Raw genomic sequence first — 18325 nt, forward strand, 5'->3', positions numbered from 1 at the left:
AAAGAGTACAAATGTAAAACAATGATAAAGCTAATAGAGGTTTCAATTGAATAAAATGAAACTCAAAACCTAAAGGTCAAACCAAATGTGGGGTTGGTTTTTTTGGTTGTTTTTGTTTTTAACATTTAACACATTTGAAAGACGTCTTTCCCCAGAAGTCAACATGTAAAATTTTTTTCCCAAGGATAGAACAATAGTAAGATCCTCTTTGCTTCAATGTTTTAGAAAAGAATGAATATAAATTGAAAATGTTTAAATTCTATCTTTTTTACCCCTATAATCTTTTTTTTTTTTTTTTTGCGGTACGCGGGCCTCTCACTGTTGTGGCCTCTCCCGTTGCGGAGCACAGGCTCCGGACGCGCAGGGTCAGCGGCCGCGGCTCACGGGCCCAGCCGCTCCGCGGCATGTGGGATCCTCCCGAACCGGGGCACGAACCCGTGTCCCCTGCATCGTCAGGCGGACTCTCAACCACTGCGCCACCAGGGAAGCCCCCCTATAATCCTTTTTGGGCATATAATTCTGCCCTAACCTCCAGATAGCAAAACAAGAACCAAGACTTTCTTACATGTCTGAGAATAATCAGAGTGAATTTGTTCACAAGTGCTCGATGGGGTTTGGGAGAGGTGAAAGGGTTGAGGAATCTTTATTTATCTAGCAATGATGGAGAAAATATTTTGGAAAATGGAGCAATGAAAGTGGGAATTTTATGTATTTCTTTGGAACAATGAGAAATAGAGACGTCCTTTTCTCCTAGCTCACCTAAAAGTTATTTTAATTGGAGTTTCAGAGCCTTAGAGCTGAAAGGATGAGAGATTTTTGTTAAACATGTGTTGCCAATGATGACAAAGCAGAGAGAAAGGTGATTCTAGACATCAAGGTGCCCGAATCAGGAGATGCTAAGGTAGGAGAAACATGGTGAGTAAAAATCATATGGCCCTTTCCTTACTGAAAGGAAATGAGCATTCAGGAAGCAGGCAAGATGCAGAAGGTAGAGATGAGGAAAAGTAGGGAACATAACTAATAGGGGCACTTGAGATCTTATGCTGAGCTCAGAAATGCTTGCTGCTTTTGCTTTTTTCATTGAATTTTTTAATAGTAAGAAGCAGAACTCTATACTTATAGAGAAGGTTTTCCTGCCTAAGAAGTTAACAGGATTTATTACATGGAGAAAAAAGAGGGAGAAGGAATATTGGAAAAGCTGTACATATAGAGGAATGAATTTTAGTAAAAGAAGGAGCAAACAAACAAAATTATATAGAGAAAATAGAATTATGGGTGATGAATTTAAATAAGAGAAATTGTTATAAACACAGCATTCTTAGTGGCCTAGGGGAGGAAAAGAAATAATCTGAACCCAGGTTACAATGCCTTTCCACATTTTTACCCCTCCTTTTAAATCATGGAGAAGCTTCTCTGTTCTCCCAGACCCTTTCCCAGGTCAGTCCAGGAAGAAACAAGTTATATGCCTCTGCTTAGACTTTGAAAACATTTCTTCCCTCAGGGTGGCTAAAACCTTGGAGTTGCGATCAATTTTTTACTTATTTGTGTTTCTTACTACACTGAGAGATCTCTGTTTTCATCTATGGATTCCCAAACCCTAATAGAGGAACTATCTCACAGGATCTCTCGATTCATATTTCTATTTTTCTATCATTATTTATTTGGTCATAAATTAAGAAAAAAATGAATGAGTAGATGAATGAATGAATGAATATTTGTTTTCTTACCTAAAGGATTTAATCCCAATCAAGAGAGGAAAAGAGATACGTACTTAGAACTAGGGCAGAGGTTTTATCCTTGCTGTCCTTGTAATAATTTTGCATATTCTGAAGGCACAGGATATGATCCATCCATAGAGTCTTAAGTGGAATCACAGTGGGCAAATCCCTTCCACATTCTGGACCTCAGCTTCTTCAGTTGTGTACTAAGAAAATAGAGGAGGCAGTCTCTAAGAGATTACTACACTGTGATTCTAAAAATTGTACAAGTAAATTTGCCAAGGATGATGATTTTAGTAGCAATTTGTATTGCTGGAATGAGTGGGACCTGGAGATACCCAGAGAGAGGGCTGAAAGCCTGGACTCAGTGCCAGGAATGCCAAGGAGATGTATGGTTGTCATCATTGGTTGTCATCATTCAAGCCTCACCCTGTTGAACCACACCCCAGCATGGGCCAATCTGCTCAGAAAAGCAGAGAGGGCAGGAAGCAGGGCTGGGCATAAAAGGAAGAGCAAGGCCAGAGGCTGCTTGCACTTGCTTCTGACACAACCGTGTTCACTAGCAACTACACGAACAGACACCATGGTGCATCTGACTGGTGAAGAGAAGTCTGCCGTCGCTGCCCTATGGGCCAAGGTGAACGTGGAGGAAGTTGGTGGTGAGGCCCTGGGCAGGTAGGTATCCAGCTGACAGGCACGCTTAAGGAGAGTGAATGGCAGCTGGGCACGTGGAGACAGAGCAATCCCCTGAGATCCTGACAGGTGCTGACTCCCTCTGTCCTTTTGCTGTTTTCACCCCTTAGGCTGCTGGTTGTCTACCCCTGGACTCAGAGGTTCTTTGAGGCCTTTGGGGACCTGTCCACTGCTGATGCTGTTATGAAAAACCCTAATGTGAAGAAACATGGCAAGAAGGTGCTAGGCTCCTTTAGTGATGGCCTGAAGCATCTCGACGACCTCAAGGGTACGTTTGCTGCGCTCAGTGAGCTGCACTGTGACAAGCTGCACGTGGATCCTGAGAACTTCAAGGTGAGTCTATGGGACCCTCAATGGTCTCCTTCTTCTTCTTTTTTGTGGTCAAGCTTGTGTCATGGGGAGAGGGCTCAATGGCAGGATGCAGTTTAGAATGGAAGAGAGGTATTCTGTTTAAGGCACTATGGACTCCCGGGACCATTTTTTTATTTTAGTTTATTTTACCCTGTTTGCTCACAGCCATCACCTCCGCTTTTTCATTCTTGTTCTCCTCTGTTTTGTTCTCTGCAATGCCTTCTCCTTTTTAAGTCACACTTTATTTAGGGTGTCTAATTTAAAAAAAAGACTTTCTTTTTTTATCCAAAAATGTTAATCTAGGGCTTCCCTGGTTGCGCGGTGGTTGAGAGTCCGCCTGCCGATGCAGGGGACACAGGTTCGTGCCCCGATCCGGGAAGATCCCACGTGCCGTGGATCGGCTGGGCCCATGAGCCATGGCCGCTGAGCCTGCACGTCCGGAGCCTGTGCTCCGCAACGGGAGAGGCCACAACAGTGAGAGGCCCGCGTACCGCAAAAAAAAAAAAAAAGTTAATCTAATATTTTCCTCTTATCTCTTCCTTTTGAAGGAAGTAGGATAAAATGTTGTATTGCTTCGTGAAATGGTTCTAAAGAATAAAAATGAAAACACGTTCTGGATTAAGCCAGAAAGAGAGAAACATTTCTAAATATAAATTCAGGCTGATATGGATGGATTCACATAAGTAGTAACACTGACACTTCAGCTACTTTTCTGCTTCTACCCTAGGGACACAGTTTGGGATGAGACTTTACTCTAAGCTGGGTCCCTCTACTAACCATGCTCTTTTTATCTCTTCCACACAGCTCCTAGGCAACGTGCTGGTGGTTGTGCTGGCTCGTCATTTTGGCAAGGAATTCACCCCGGGGCTGCAGGCTGCCTATCAGAAGGTGGTGGCCGGTGTGGCTAACGCCTTGGCCCACAAATACCATTGAGATCCTTGCCTATTTCTTGGTGACCATTGGAAGAGCATATTTCCCTAGATTCTATTTTCTGAACATGGGGAAATAATGTCTATCCTCAAGGGTATGGCTTCTGCCTAATAAAGAACTTTCAGCACAATTTCCTGATTCCTTTTAGTCATTTTATTCCCTAAGGACATGGGAAAGTCCCTGAAGGTCTATCCTCAAGGGTATGGCTTCTGCCTAATAAAGAACTTTCAGCACAATTTCCTGATTCCTTTTACTCATTTTATTCCCTAAGTATATGGGAAAGTCCTTGAAGGTCTACAGATAGGGTGCCTTTGTGTCTTATACAAACAGGTTAAGGGAAATGAGAAAAGGAAGGGGGCCATACACAGTCAGTAATGGATGAAACTTCTATCTTAAGGAGTAAAAACTGTCAGGAAGATTTGAAATATAGAGAGGATACCGGCATTACACGGGCTCTATGGGGCACCTCAAACCTAAGACAGAAAGTTCAGGTTAATGCTCTGATTCATTTCCAGTAATTACTCAAAAAATAATGTGCTCAAACAGACACATAATTATTGCTCAAAGTACTGTTATGTCTCCTTTTATCCTACTTCTCTTGCTTCCATGCTGTAGGCAGCAATGCTATACTACATCAGATGTTCCTGTTCTAAGGCATAACCTCACTCACTCACTTGCCCCAAAAGACCCCAAAATTAACCCTACTCTCCCTTTTGAGTTAAAGTTCAGTGATCACATACCACCTGCTCACATATCTTTTTACCCTGGTCTCAATGAACTTTCCAGTATTGCCTAAGGAAATCCTTCCAAACCCTGCCCCTACCTTTACCCACTTTTCACTTTTCTTCCTATCAAGCACACTCACCCTCCATTCTGTATAAGCATTTATGCGTATTTGGTACTATCCTACGTGACTACTGTGCCTTTTGTAGTAGGTCCTCCATAGTCAGTAAATGTATACTTATTAAATGAAATAATCAATGAATGAATAATTATTTCTTGTCTTAGAACTCCTGGGAATAGAGCACAATCCAAACAATAGACCATTGCATAGAGTTTCTTTATGTTAATGCACAAAGAAAGTAACCCACTGAGGAAGCATATAGGAAAATAAACCGCTCATCAGACAGTTGCTGTGTCATCATAGGTAATAAAGTATCTATGAGCATTATTTTTGTCAAATGTAACATTAGAAGGATTTCGAGAACCTTCTAACTTATATGCATTTCTTTAAATCTATATCATGTTCCTGTTGATTAATTTTAGACTTACTTGATTACCTGAAACAGAACATGTTGCTTCCATCTATAAAAAGTGTTCTTATAATAATTCTGTTTCACTACCAGGTTATAGACAATGCATTACAGTTTACTGTTTCACCACTATACTGTGAATCAACTGAAGGCAGAAGATTTTTAAAGTATTTATTTGTTTCTTCTCAGGTCATTGCACACAGTAGACACTGAGAACGCTTTTCATCCCAACAGTATGTTTAAGAACCACCTGGTTACATCCCAGAAGCAGAGGAGCCTCAGGAGGATTCTAGGAAGTTTCCTTTCACACTCCTGAGGACAGAAAAGTCGTCATAAGAATCAGACATTAGGAGACAAAGAGATTTCCAAAGGATTAGAAAGAGGGTAAGAGAGGCTGTGCGTTTTACAATCTGGAAATGAGGAAACAAAGTACCATTCTTCCCTCTAAATGGTCATAAAAAATAAAAAATATATAAAGACTTACTACACTCTCTTTTGTTCCTTCACCTCTGAAACTGGCCAATGAATCTAGACAAGAAGTTGGGCCTGAAAATCTCCAATACTGGAGAATTCAGGAGAACATCACTGGGATAAGACTTGGATCAATTTCAAACGATTACTATATACTAGGTGTTGGTGTCTCCACATCGGGAGTGAGGAAGTCAAGGGATGGAAGGAGACTCTGGCAGCTTTTTATATGCTTTCATTCCTTGTTAAAGTGGAGCTTCTGTAAAAGTCTAGGAGTAAAATTAATTCCTTAGCATTTGATTTCAATTTTATGTGATGATTTACCCAATGGTAATTTCTATTTCCTGCTACCATGTTGCTTTATAGACTATGTTCAGTATGTGTTCATGAAGATGGGGTATGTATGTGGAAGAAAGAGAGATGGAAAACGAGAGGAGGCAAGGAGAGAGAGCCAGAGCCAGAGAGTCAGAGAGAGAGGGAAAGGGAGGGGAGAAGAGTGGCGATGAGAGAGAAAGGGAAGTAACAAATACTGTGCATTACGTTCCATAATCATTTTAAAATAAACTAATTTAATGTCAAGGGAATTCAGCATAATATTCTAGATTATCCATCTCTTGAGCCTCAGAGAAGGGCCCTGAAGGTTTGGATTTAGGATTTAATGCCTTACATATTTGTAAACTGTTTCCAGACTGAAGCCAAGATTCTGCCTCTAAAGATGAACAGTTCCAAATTTAACTTGGGAGAGACTGTCCCTTTGCTCTTGACATGTCAGTAACATAGCCCACTTATGAGGTAAGCAAAGCTAATTCTGAATGAAAATCTGGGCCCAATAGAGTAAATATTAATAAGGAAGTTATTAACTGAGACGTTAACTGTTCTGTAATAATTAGAATATAACTCCTTTATCAAAGTTACGGTTATACTGATTTTTTTAATAGACAGAAATATGACTTTTTTTCTTTTTAAATGAGTTAAACCATACTATTCTTAAACTATTCTGTTTGTATGACCTCTGTTTCTATGAGTTCTGCTGTTCATGGAGCATTTTTGTTTTATTTAATTGTATTTATTTAATTTATTTTGTTATATTTTATTTTACTTTATTATTTTTGGAAGAATGCCAAAACTGTGGTAAGTAAGATATTGTGTATCTGGAAGGGAAGAGTAAATAATAACTGCTTCATCCAGAAAAATATAGATTAGATTGCTGAAATGGTCTACTTGGTGAATTAAAATTGAACGCTAGAGCATGTACAAAAGAGCTCTCACTGAAAAGTAATTTTTGAAACAAATGATAAAACCACACATCTCATGATGAATGTCATAATTATATTATATTATAGGGGCACAGTTTGTGATGAGACTGAAATATGCTGTGTCTAAGCTGGGTTCCTCTATAACCATGCCCTTGTTTCTTGACTCTTCCACACAGCTCCTTGGCAACGTGCTGGTGGTTGTGCTGGCTGAGAACCTTAAAAATGAATTCACCGCGGAGTTACAGGCTGCCTATCAGAAGGTGGAGCCTGGTGTGGCCAATGCCCTGGCCCACAATTACCACTAAGCCCCCTTTCCTCGTTTCCAGGAAAGACCTTTTTGTCCTCATAGCCCAAAACCTGGATATAGAAAAATAAAGAAGAGTTTTGAGCATCTGGTCTCTCCCTAATAAAAATGTTTATATTCATTGCACTGGTGTATTTAAATTATTTCGCATCTCTCATTCAGATGTCTCTCACATGGGAGGGCAGGCATTTAAGTCATAAAGAAATAAGGGGCTAGTTGAGAACTTGGGAAAATATATCTGTATCTTGGACTCCATGACAGGAGTTGTTGTAAACAGTTAATATAAAACAGACTCTGCTGCTTATTCTTACTTTCCCTTAAATAATTCAAGTTGCAGTTTGATTTGGGAGTTAGATCATTGCTATGTTTTATTTAAATCAATTATTTTATTTAGCCTTCCTTGTAAATGTCTTCTCTCTCTTTAATTGTCCAGAACCTAACAGCCATAATTCCACTAAGTTCTTCTGCCTAAAGACACCACTGTTCTTCTAAGATTTTCCTTATGTATTTTACTGCCCTTATTGCTCCTCCTCCTTGGACCGCTCTTATCCTAGTTTCCTCTGTCATCTTATAAAGATCCGCATGAAGGACAGAAACCAGGGGGAGGTAGATTTGCTACCTCTTCCCTTGTATTGTAATACTGTGATAAATATAGGACTGAAGACAATGTAAAAAGGGGCTTTTGTGGCTTGATATTCACTGCTGTCTTGTAATTCTTTCATGGTCTTACACCAAATGGAATTCCATTCTCCTCAGGATGGTTTAACATCTACATCCAGGAAGTAATTGGAGGTCTGCTCTCTTCCTTATCCTGTCTCTGATGGTTTCTCTGCCTTTGTAGTTATTAACATAGTGTTACCAGCAGCAACACATGCCAATTTAATTTTATTATTCAATAGCCACTTATGTGGATGCTTGATTCTGGAAATAATATATGAATTTCAAGTAATACTTGTCCCCTGCTGCATCCCAATTCTGAATCTAGTTGGGAAGATTCTGAAGGTAATGCATCTAACAAGTGACTATAAATGAGTGTTTACAAGGGTTTATGAGATCAGAGGTGAAGTTCTTGGTACGAAATGGGTGAGAAAGATAAGTAGATACTTGTCCTAAAGAGAAGAGGAAAAAAAACCAGAAAAGAAAAGGAGGATAACATATGCCAAATCATCGATGAATAATGTGTTTGTGTATTCTGAGAATTTCAAGTAAATAGGAAAGAGAATTGAAGCAAAACTGCTTGGAATGGAATAGAATAGAATAGACTATGAATATGAATTTGAATAGAAGAGTATATGAATTTTGGTGAACACTGTGGGGGATATATTTAAAATTAAAAATTCACAAACAAGAGGATATAGTCTTATTATTCATGAAATGCTTGAATTGCTAATTGACAAGTAAAGTAAGATAGTATAACAGTTCAGAACATAGTTTTGAAATCAGACAGCCTGGATTGAAAAAAAAAACTCTACTACTTATTAGCTCTGACCTTGTGAAAAATTAGCTAACTTTGCTAAACTTCATTTTTCTTACCTGTAAAATACCCAAAATGATATCATTCTTATGGTGTGATTGTAAGGATTAAATGAGATAAAGTGCACAAAAATGTTCATTGCAACATCTGGCACCTCACATTGCCTGACACACAGCTCAGCAAATGTAAACTAAATAGTATTTTTATTATAATTATTATGAATAATATGGGTAGAATTGGCATCATTGATATCGATGATGATGCCTGAAAGAATTGTCTCATTAAAGAGAAAAAACATAACCAGAAATATTACTGTTTTTTAAATTTGTTTATTTATTTATTTATTTTTGGTTGCATTGGGTCTTCGTTGACGCGCATGGGCTTTCTCTAGTTGCGGCGAGTAGGGGCTACTCTTCCTTGTGGTGCACGGGCTTCTCACTGCGGTGGCTTCTCTTGTTGTGGAGCACGGGCTCTAGGTGTGCGGGCTTCAGTAGTTGTGGCTTGTGGGCTCTAGAGTGCAGGCTCACTAGTTGTGGCGCACGAGCTTAGTTGCTCCACGGCACGTGGGATCCTCCCGGACCAGGGCTCGAGCCCGTGTCCCCTGCACTGGCAGGGGGATTCTTAACCACTGCACCACCAGGGAAGACTAGAAATATTATTTCTTGTCTGGTACAAGCTATGCCCCACTCCCCAACCTCTTACATTCAGGGATCTGTATGGTTTGTTCATTCCTGAATAGCCACAGCTGAATGTACCAGTTGGGGTCCAGCTGGGAGAAAGAAACCACATTGTTAATTATAACAAGAGATTGAAGAACTGGAAGACTGATTACTGAGGAGTAAAGAGGACTCTAAATCGCTAAGAATAGAAGATATAGGAAGCAGGCACTGTTCCTAGTGCTGAGATAGAGCATTCAAGTCAGGAACAATGTGAGAGAGGTCTTTTCCCCGGACCTCTTGAGAGAGAGCATGCCCAAGGCTCAATACATGGTTGAAAAAAAAATTTCAGGCTGCAAAGCTACCTGAAGTGAGGTACATAGTCATCCATCCATTGGGAAGTGCCATGTCAGCAGCATTTATTGAAAATCTGTTCCCTGGGGTGCCAGGGACAGCCACCCATGTGGAGGAACTGCACCTCAGATGTTCCTATGAAACTGCCTGGGGGTATAACGGGAGAACTGATTCATGAGAAAATTCCAGAAAAGCAACACTGGATTACAAATTTACTCCTGGGGTGTCAGAGGGAGCCATTCACTGGAGATCCTGCCTTGGCAGTCCACTGCTGCAAAGCCATGTGTGTTGCTGGAAGCTGGCCCTGGAGAAGCTGAGCACCTTGCTGAAGCCTGGAGCTGTAGAGACAGAGATGGTGGCAGGATCCTGACTAGAGAATCACAGCAGAACTAGGAAGAGAATCCCCTTCCTCCTCCAGTGCCTCTCCAGAACACTCTACTAACAAAACTTAACATCGTGCCAACTTGAAAAGGAGAGCTTCTATCAGAGTCTACATCCATCATCACAATATGGGCAATTAAAAGTGGATTAAGAATCAAGAGACAATCAATTATCAATAACTGACCCCCTCCCCTACTGGCCTACACTAAATGCTTGTGTCACTTAGAGTACATAGGGCAATATGTGAGAAAAATGCAATTAGGACTAGCAAATCATAAAGCAGTGCTTAGAGGATTATGAAATTAGTAAAAGAAGTAGGGCAGACTTTATCATTGTTTCAATTAACAATTTCTCCTCTGTATAAATTTGATATATTTTTCAACTTGTTCAGATGCTGGGCAAACAAAAGGAGTATGTATTCTATACTCCCATATCCAAGAGAAAGATGGTATACATTACTTCCACTGTTCTGTTTTTGTTTCAGTGATGAGCACAATGATGATAATTTTGAAATTCAAGCAGAGTCTTACTTTATAGCAGATTTTCAACACCACTCTGTAAAAGGTTTACTTTTATTTTTTCTATATATTCTTCAACCTTACATTGTTATCACTTCTAATGTAATTAGAAACTGTTCATGTATTCTTGTAAGATGCACAATGATTTTATGTAATTTATACAAATTGCATTTTCCTATAAAATACCATTTTTGCTTGTTTCTCTCACTCAGTATATTACATGAAAATTCAGTTGAATTGTTTTGGAAGTTTTAGCCACAGCAATCCCAGAAGAAAAAGAAATAAAAGGAATCCAAATCAGAAAAGAAGTAAAGCTGTCACGTTTAGCAGGTGACATGATACTATACATAGAGAATCCTAAAGATGCTACCAGAAAACTACTAAACTAAGCAATGAATTTGGTAAAGTAGCAGGATACAAAATTAATGCACAGAAATCTCTTGCATTCCTAAACACTAATGATAAAAAATCTGAAAGTGAAATTAAGGAAACACTCCCATTTACCATTGGAACAAAAAGAATAAAATACCTAGGAATAAACCTACCTAAGGAGACAAAAAACCTATATGCAGAAAACTAGAAGACACTGATGAAAGAAATTAAAGATGATACAAACAGATGGAGAGATATACCATGTTCTTGGATTGGAAGAATCAACATTGTGAAAATGACTCTACTACCCAAAGCAATCTATAGATTCAGTGCAATCCCTATCAAACTACCAATGGCATTTTTCACAGAACTAGAACAAAAAATTTTACAATTTGTATGGAAACACAAAAGACCCCAAATAGCCAAAGCAATTTTGAGAAAGAAAAAGGGCTGGTGGAATCAGTCTCCCTGACTTCAGACTATACTACAAAGCTACAGTCATCAAGAGAGTATGCTACTGGCACAAAAACAGAAATATAGATAAATGGAACAGGATAGAAAGCCCAGAGATAAACCCACACACATATGGTCACCTTATTTTGGCAAAGGAGGCAAGAATATACAATGGAGAAAAGAAAGCCTCTTCAATAAGTGGTGCTGGGAAAACTGGACAACTACATACAAAAGAATGAAATTAGAAAACTCCCTAACACCATACACAAAAATAAATTCAAAATGGATTAAAGACCTAAATGTAAGGCCAGACACTATAAAACTCTTAGAGGAAAACATAGGAAGAACACTCTATGACACAAATCACAGCAAGATCTTTTTTGATCCACCTCTAGAGAAATGGAAATAAAAACAAAAATAAACAAATGGTACCTAATGAAACTTAAAAGCTTTTGCAAAGCAAAAGAATTCATAAACAAGATGAAAAGACACCCCTTAGAATGGGGGAAAATATTTGCAAATGAAGCAACTGACAAAGGATTAATCTTCAAAATTTATAAGCAGCTCATGCAGCTCAATATCAAAAAACCAAACAACCCAATCCAAAAATGGGCAGAAAACTTAAATAGACATTTCTCCAAAGAAGATATGCAGGTTGCCAACAACACAGGAAAGAACACTCAACATCATTAATCAATAGAGAAATGCAAATCAAAACTACAATGAGATATCACCTCACACCAGTCAGAATGGCCATCATCAAAAAATCTACAAACAATAAATGCTGGAGAGGCTGTGGAGAAAAGGGAACACTCTTGCACTGTTGGTGGGAATGTAAATTGATACAGCCACTATGGAGAACAGTATGGAGGTTCCTTAAAAAACTAAAAATAGAACTACCATATGACCCAGCAACCCCACTACTGGGCATATACACTGAGAAAACCATAATTCAAAAAGCGTCATGTACCAAAATGTTCATTGCAGCTCTATTTACAATAGCCAGGACATGGAAGCAACCTAAGTGTCCATCAACAGATGAATGGATAAAGAAGAGGTGGCACATATATCTAATGGAATTTTACCCAGCCATAAAATGAAACAAAATTGAGTTCTTTGTAGTGAGGTGGATGGACCTAGATTCTGTCATACAGAGTGAAGTAAGTCAGAAAGAGAAAGACAAATACCGTATGCTAACACATATATATGGAATCTAAAAAAACCCCAAAAGTGGTCATGAAGAACCTAGGGGCAGGACTGGAATAAAGATGCAGACCTACTGGACAATGGACTTGAGGACTCGGGGAGAGGGAAGGGTAAGTTGGGAAAAAGTTAGAGAGTGGCATGTACATATATGCACTACCAAATGTAAAACCGATAGCTAGTGAGAAGCAGTTGCATAACACAGGGAGATCAGCTCGGTGCTTTGTGACCACCTAGAGGGGTGGGATAGGGAGGCTGGGAGGGAGGGAGATGCAAGAGAGAAGAGATATGGGGATATATGTATATGTATAACTGATTCACTTTGTTATGAAGCAGAAACTAACACACCATTGTAAAGCAATTATACTCCAATAAAGATGTTTAGAAAATAAAAAGAGAATACAGTTGATTGGTTCTTACAGCTGCAAAAATAATATCCATTTATTATGCTTTATTTAGGCTTTCCCTTATAATGAACAGTGAGATGGTCTCCATTTCCACCAACATGAACACCAACAAAATCAATATCTTCCAATGTGCTCTTTTATTGGGAACCAAATAGGCTGTGTAATATAAACATGGGTGGTGTTGCTTTATATAAAATAAAGTCTGCTAATTTGTTAACATTAGCAAACTGCTTTAAAAAATTTTGTATATTGTTTTTATTCCTATTAGAGTTTCCTGTCCAACATTTGATTTTATTCAACCTTCTAATGTGCTATTATTAGGAGTGAAAAGTGATATCAAATCTTTCTAAAATTAGAATTTACCTAATTACTACTTTATTTAAGGATCATTAATTCTCTTGTCAATTCAGTCTTTGTGAAATTCTATCCATAGAATTTGTTCAATTTTTTATTATTGTCTTATTTTTGGATAAAATTTAAGAATTCTTTTAATTGGTTTTAAATGTTAAAAATGCTTTCCTAGATTGTCATCTCTATATTAACTCTGTCTGTGGTGTCATTCATTGACCTGAAGTGATTAATTTTCCTTTCATTCTTTATACCTGGATATCAGGGTTAAAGTTTCTTCCCCTAATATTTATTTATTTATTTATTTATTTATTTATTTATTTATTTTTTGCATTTCTTTTTTTAATTTATTTTTTATTTTTTTATTTTTTTATTTTTTGCTTTACAACAAATTTCATCAGTTATACATATACATATGTTTCCATATCCCCTCCCTTTTGCGTCTCCCTCCCACCCTCCCTATCCCACCCCTCCAGGTGGTCACAAAGCACCGAGCTGATCTCCCTGTGCTATGCGGCTGCTTCCCACTAGCTATCTACCTTATGTTTGGTAGTGTATATATGTCCATGCCGCTCTTTCACTTTGTCACAGCTTACCCTTCCCCCTCCCCATATCCTCAAGTCCATTCTCTAGTAGGTCTCTGTCTTTATTCCTGTCTTACCCCTATGTTCTTCATGACATTTTTTTTCTTAAATTCCATATATATGTGTTAGCATACAGTATTTGTCTTTCTCTTTCTGACTTACTTCACTCTGTATGACAGACTCTAGGTCTATCCACCTCATTACAAATAGCTCAATTTCGTTTCTTTTTATGGCTGAATAATATTCCATTGTATATATGTGCCACATCTTCTTTATCCATTCATCCGATGATGGACACTTAGGTTGTTTCCATCTCCGGGCTATTGTAAATAGGGCTGCTATGAACATTTTGGTACATGTCTCTTTTGAATTATGGTTTTCTCAGGGTATATGCCCAGTAGTGGGATTGCTGGGTCATATGGTAGTTCTATTTGTAGTTTTTTAAGGAACCTCCATACCGTTCTCCATAGCGGCTGTACCAATTCACATTCCCACCAGCAGTGCAAGAGTGTTCCCTTTTTTCCACACCCTCTCCAGCATTTATTGTTTCTAGATTTTTTGATGATGGCCATTCTGACTGGTGTGAGATGATATCTCATTGTAGTTTTGATTTGCATTTCTCTAATGAGTAAAGATGTTGAGCATCCTTTCATGTGTTTGTTGGCAGTCTGTATATCTTCTGTGGAGAAATGTCTATTTAGGTCTTCTGCCCATTTTTGGATTGGGTTGTTTGTTTTTTTGTTATTGAGCTGCATGAGCTGCTTATAAATTTTAGAGATTAATCCTTTGTCAGTTGCTTCATTTGCAAATATTTTCTCCCATTCTGAGGGTTGTCTTTTGGTCTTGTTTATGGTTTCCTTTGCTTTGCAAAAGCTTTTAAGTTTCATTAGGTCCCATGTGTTTATTTTTGTCTTTATTTCCATTTCTCTAGGAGGTGGGTCCAAAAGGATCTTGCTGTGATTGATGTCATAGAGTGTTCTGCCTATGTTTTCCTCTAAGAGTTTGATAGTGTCTGGCCTTACATTTAGGTCTTTAATCCATTTTGAGCTTATTTTTGTGTATGGTGTTAGGGAGTGATCTAATCTCATACTTTTACATGTCCCTATCCAGTTTTCCCAGCACCACTTATTGAAAAGACTGTCCTTTCTCCACTGTACATTCCTGCCTCCTTTATCAAAGATAAGGTGACCATATGTCCGTGTGTTTAACTCTGGGCTTTCTATCCTGTTCCATTGATCTATCTTTCTGTTTTTGTGCCAGTACCATACTGTCTTGATTACTGTAGCTTTGTAGTATAGTCTGAAGTCAGGGAGCCTGATTCCTCCAGCTCCATTTTTCGTTCTCAAGATTGCTTTGGCTATTCGGGGTCTTTTGTGTTTCCATACAAATTGCGAAATTTTTTGTTCTAGTTCTGTGAAAAATGCCAGTGGTAGTTTGATAGGGATTGCATTGAATCTGTAGATTGCTTTGGGTAGTAGAGTCATTTTCACAATGTTGATTCTTCCAATCCAAGAACATGGTACATCTCTCCATCTATTTGTATCATCTTTAATTTCTTTCATCAGTGTCTTATAGTTTTCTGCATACAGGTCTTTTGTGTCCTTAGGTAGGTTTATTCCTAGATATTTTATTCTTTTTGTTGCAATGGTAAATGGGAGTGTTTCCTTGATTTCACTTTCAGATTTTTCATCATTAGTATATAGGAATGCCAGAGATTTCTGTGCATTAATTTTGTATCCTGCAACTCTACCAAATTCATTGATTAGCTCTAGTAGTTTTCTGGTAGCATCTTTAGGATTCTCTATGTATAGTATCATGTCATCTGCAAAGAGTGACAGCTTTACTTCTTCTTTTCCAATTTGGATTCCTTTTATTTCCTTTTCTTCTCTGATTGCTGTGGCTAAAACTTCCAAAACTAGGTTGAATAAGAGTGGTGAGAGTGGGCAACCTTGTCTTGTTCCTGATCTTAGTGGAAATGGTTTCAGTTTTTCACCATTGAGGACGATGCTGGCTGTGGGTTTGTCATATATGGCCTTTATTATGTTGAGGAAAGTTCCCTCTATGCCTACTTTCTGCAGGGTTTTTATCATAAATGGGTGTTGAATTTTGTCGAAAGCTTTCTCTGCATCTATTGAGATGATCATATGGTTTTTCTCCTTCAATTTGTTAATATGGTGTATCACGTTGATTGATTTGCGTATATTGAAGAATCCTTGCATTCCTGGAATAAACCCCACTTGATCATGGTGTATGATCCTTTTAATGTGCTGTTGGATTCTGTTTGCTAGTATTTTGTTGAGGATTTTTGCATCTATGTTCATCAGTGATATTGGCCTGTAGTTTTCTTTCTTTGTGACATCCTTGTCTGGTTTTGGTATCAAGGTGAAGGTGGCCTCGTAGAATGAGTTTGGGAGTGTTCCTCCCTCTGCTATATTTTGGAAGAGTTTCAGAAGGATAGGTGTTAGCTCTTCTCTAAATGCTTGATAGAATTCGCCTGTGAAGCCATCCGGTCCTGGGCTTTTGTTTGTTGGAAGATTTTTTATCACAGTTTCAAGTTCAGTGCTTGTGATTTGTCTGTTCATATTTTCTATTTCTTCCTGGTTCAGTCTCGGCAGGTTGTGCATTTCTAAGAATTTGTCCATTTCTTCCAGGTTGTCCATTTTATTGGCATAGAGTTGCTTATAGTAATCTCTCATGATCTTTTGTATTTCTGCAGTGTCAGTTGTTACTTCTCCTTTTTCATTTCTAATTCTATTGATTTGAGTCTTCTTCCTTTTTTTCTTGATGAGTCTGGCTAATGGTTTATCAATTTTGTTTATCTTCTCAAAGAACCAGCTTTTAGTTTTATTGATCTTTGTTATTGTTTCCTTCATTTCTTTTTCATTTATTTCTGATCTGATTTTTATGATTTCTTTCCGTCTGCTAACTTTGGGATGTTTTTGTTCTTCTTTCTCTAATTGCTTTAGGTGCAAGGTTAGGTTGTTTATTCGAGATGTTTCCTGTTTCTTAAGGTGGGATTGTATTGCTATAAACTTCCCTCTTAGAACTGCTTTTGCTGCATCCCATAGGTTTTGATTCGTCATGTCTCCATTGTCATTTGTTTCTAGGTATTTTTTAATTTCCTCTATGATTTCTTCAGTGATCACTTCGTTATTAAGTACTGTATTGTTTGGCCTCCATGTGTTTGTATTTTTTACAGCTCTTTTCCTGTAATTGATATCTAGTCTCATAGCATTGTGGTCGGAAAAGATACTTGATACAATTTCAATTTTCTTAAATTTACCAAGGCTTGATTTGTGACCCAAGATATGATCTATCCTGGAGAATGTTCCATGAGCACTTGAGAAAAATGTGTATTCTGTTGTTTTTGGATGGAATGTCCTATAAATATCAATTAAGTCCATCTTGTTTAATGTATCATTTAAAGCTTGTGTTTCCTTATTTATTTTCATTTTGGATGATCTGTCCATTGGTGAAAGTGGGGTGTTAAAGTCCCCTACTATGATTGTGTTACTGTCGATTTCTCCTTTTATGGCTGTTAGTATTTGCCTTATGTATTGAGGTGCTCCTATGTTGGGTGCATGAATATTTACAATTGTTATATCTTCTTCTTGGATCGATCCCTTGATCATTAGGTAGTGTCCTTCTTTGTCTCTTCTAGTAGTCTTTATTTTAAAGTCTATTTTGTCTGATATAAGAATTGCTACTCCAGCTTTCTTTTGATTTCCATTTGAATGGAATATCTTTTTCCATCCCCTTACTTTCAGTCTGTATGTGTCTCTAGGTCTGAAGTGGGTCTCTTGTAGACAGCATATATATGGGTCTTGTTTTTGTATCCATTCAGCCAATCTGTATCTTTTGGTGGGAGCATTTAGTCCATTTACATTTAAGGTAATTATCGATATGTATGTTCCTATTCCCATTTTCTTAATTGTTTTGGGTTCGTTATTGTAGGTCTTTTACTTCTGTTGTGTTTCTTGCCTAGAGAAGTTCCTTTAGCATTTGTTGTACAGCTGGTTTGGTGGTGCTGAACTCTCTCAGCTTTTGCTTGTCTCTAAAGGTTTTAATTTCTCCATCAAATCTGAATGAGATCCTTGCTGGGTAGAGTAATCTTGGTTGCAGGTTTTTCTCCTTCATCACTTTAATTATGTCCTGCCACTCCCTTCTGGCTTGTAGCGTTTCTGCTGAGAGATCAGCTGTTATCCTGATGGGGATTCCCTTGTGTGTTATTTGTTGTTTTTGCCTTGCTGCTTTTAATATGATTTCTTTATGTTTAATTTTTGACAGTTTGATTAATATGTGTCTTGGCGTATTTCTCCTTGGATTTATTCTGTATGGGACTCTCTGTGCCTCCTGGAATTGATTAACTATTTCCTTTCCCATATTAGGGAAGTTTTCAACTATAACCTCTTCAAATATTTTCTCAGTCCCTTTCTTTTTCTCTTCTTCTTCTGGAACCCCTATAATTCGAATGTTGGTGCGTTTAATGTTGTCCCAGAGGTCTCTGAGACTGTCCTCTGTTGTTTTCATTCTTTTTTCTTTATTTTGCTCTGCAGCAGTTATTTCCACTATTTTATCTTCCACCTCACTTATCCGTTCTTC

At 38.1% G+C, this 18325-nt stretch overlaps 1 protein-coding gene across 1 annotated transcript; it reads left to right on the forward strand.

The window, feature by feature from the left end:
- The first annotated feature begins 2234 nt into the window (after positions 1–2234).
- LOC308620469 (hemoglobin subunit beta) lies at positions 2235–3822 on the forward strand. Its single transcript, XM_081240039.1, has 3 exons — positions 2235–2393; positions 2522–2744; positions 3567–3822. The coding sequence occupies exons 1-3, from the start codon at positions 2302–2304 to the stop codon at positions 3693–3695; spliced, it is 444 nt and encodes a 147-aa protein (XP_081096165.1). The 5' UTR covers positions 2235–2301; the 3' UTR covers positions 3696–3822.
- The last annotated feature ends 14503 nt before the right edge of the window (positions 3823–18325 follow it).

The sequence above is a fragment of the Mesoplodon bidens genome, assembly GCF_964165515.1.
Source record: "Mesoplodon bidens genome assembly, chromosome: 7".
In the NCBI taxonomy this organism is placed as follows: domain Eukaryota; kingdom Metazoa; phylum Chordata; class Mammalia; order Artiodactyla; family Ziphiidae; genus Mesoplodon; species Mesoplodon bidens.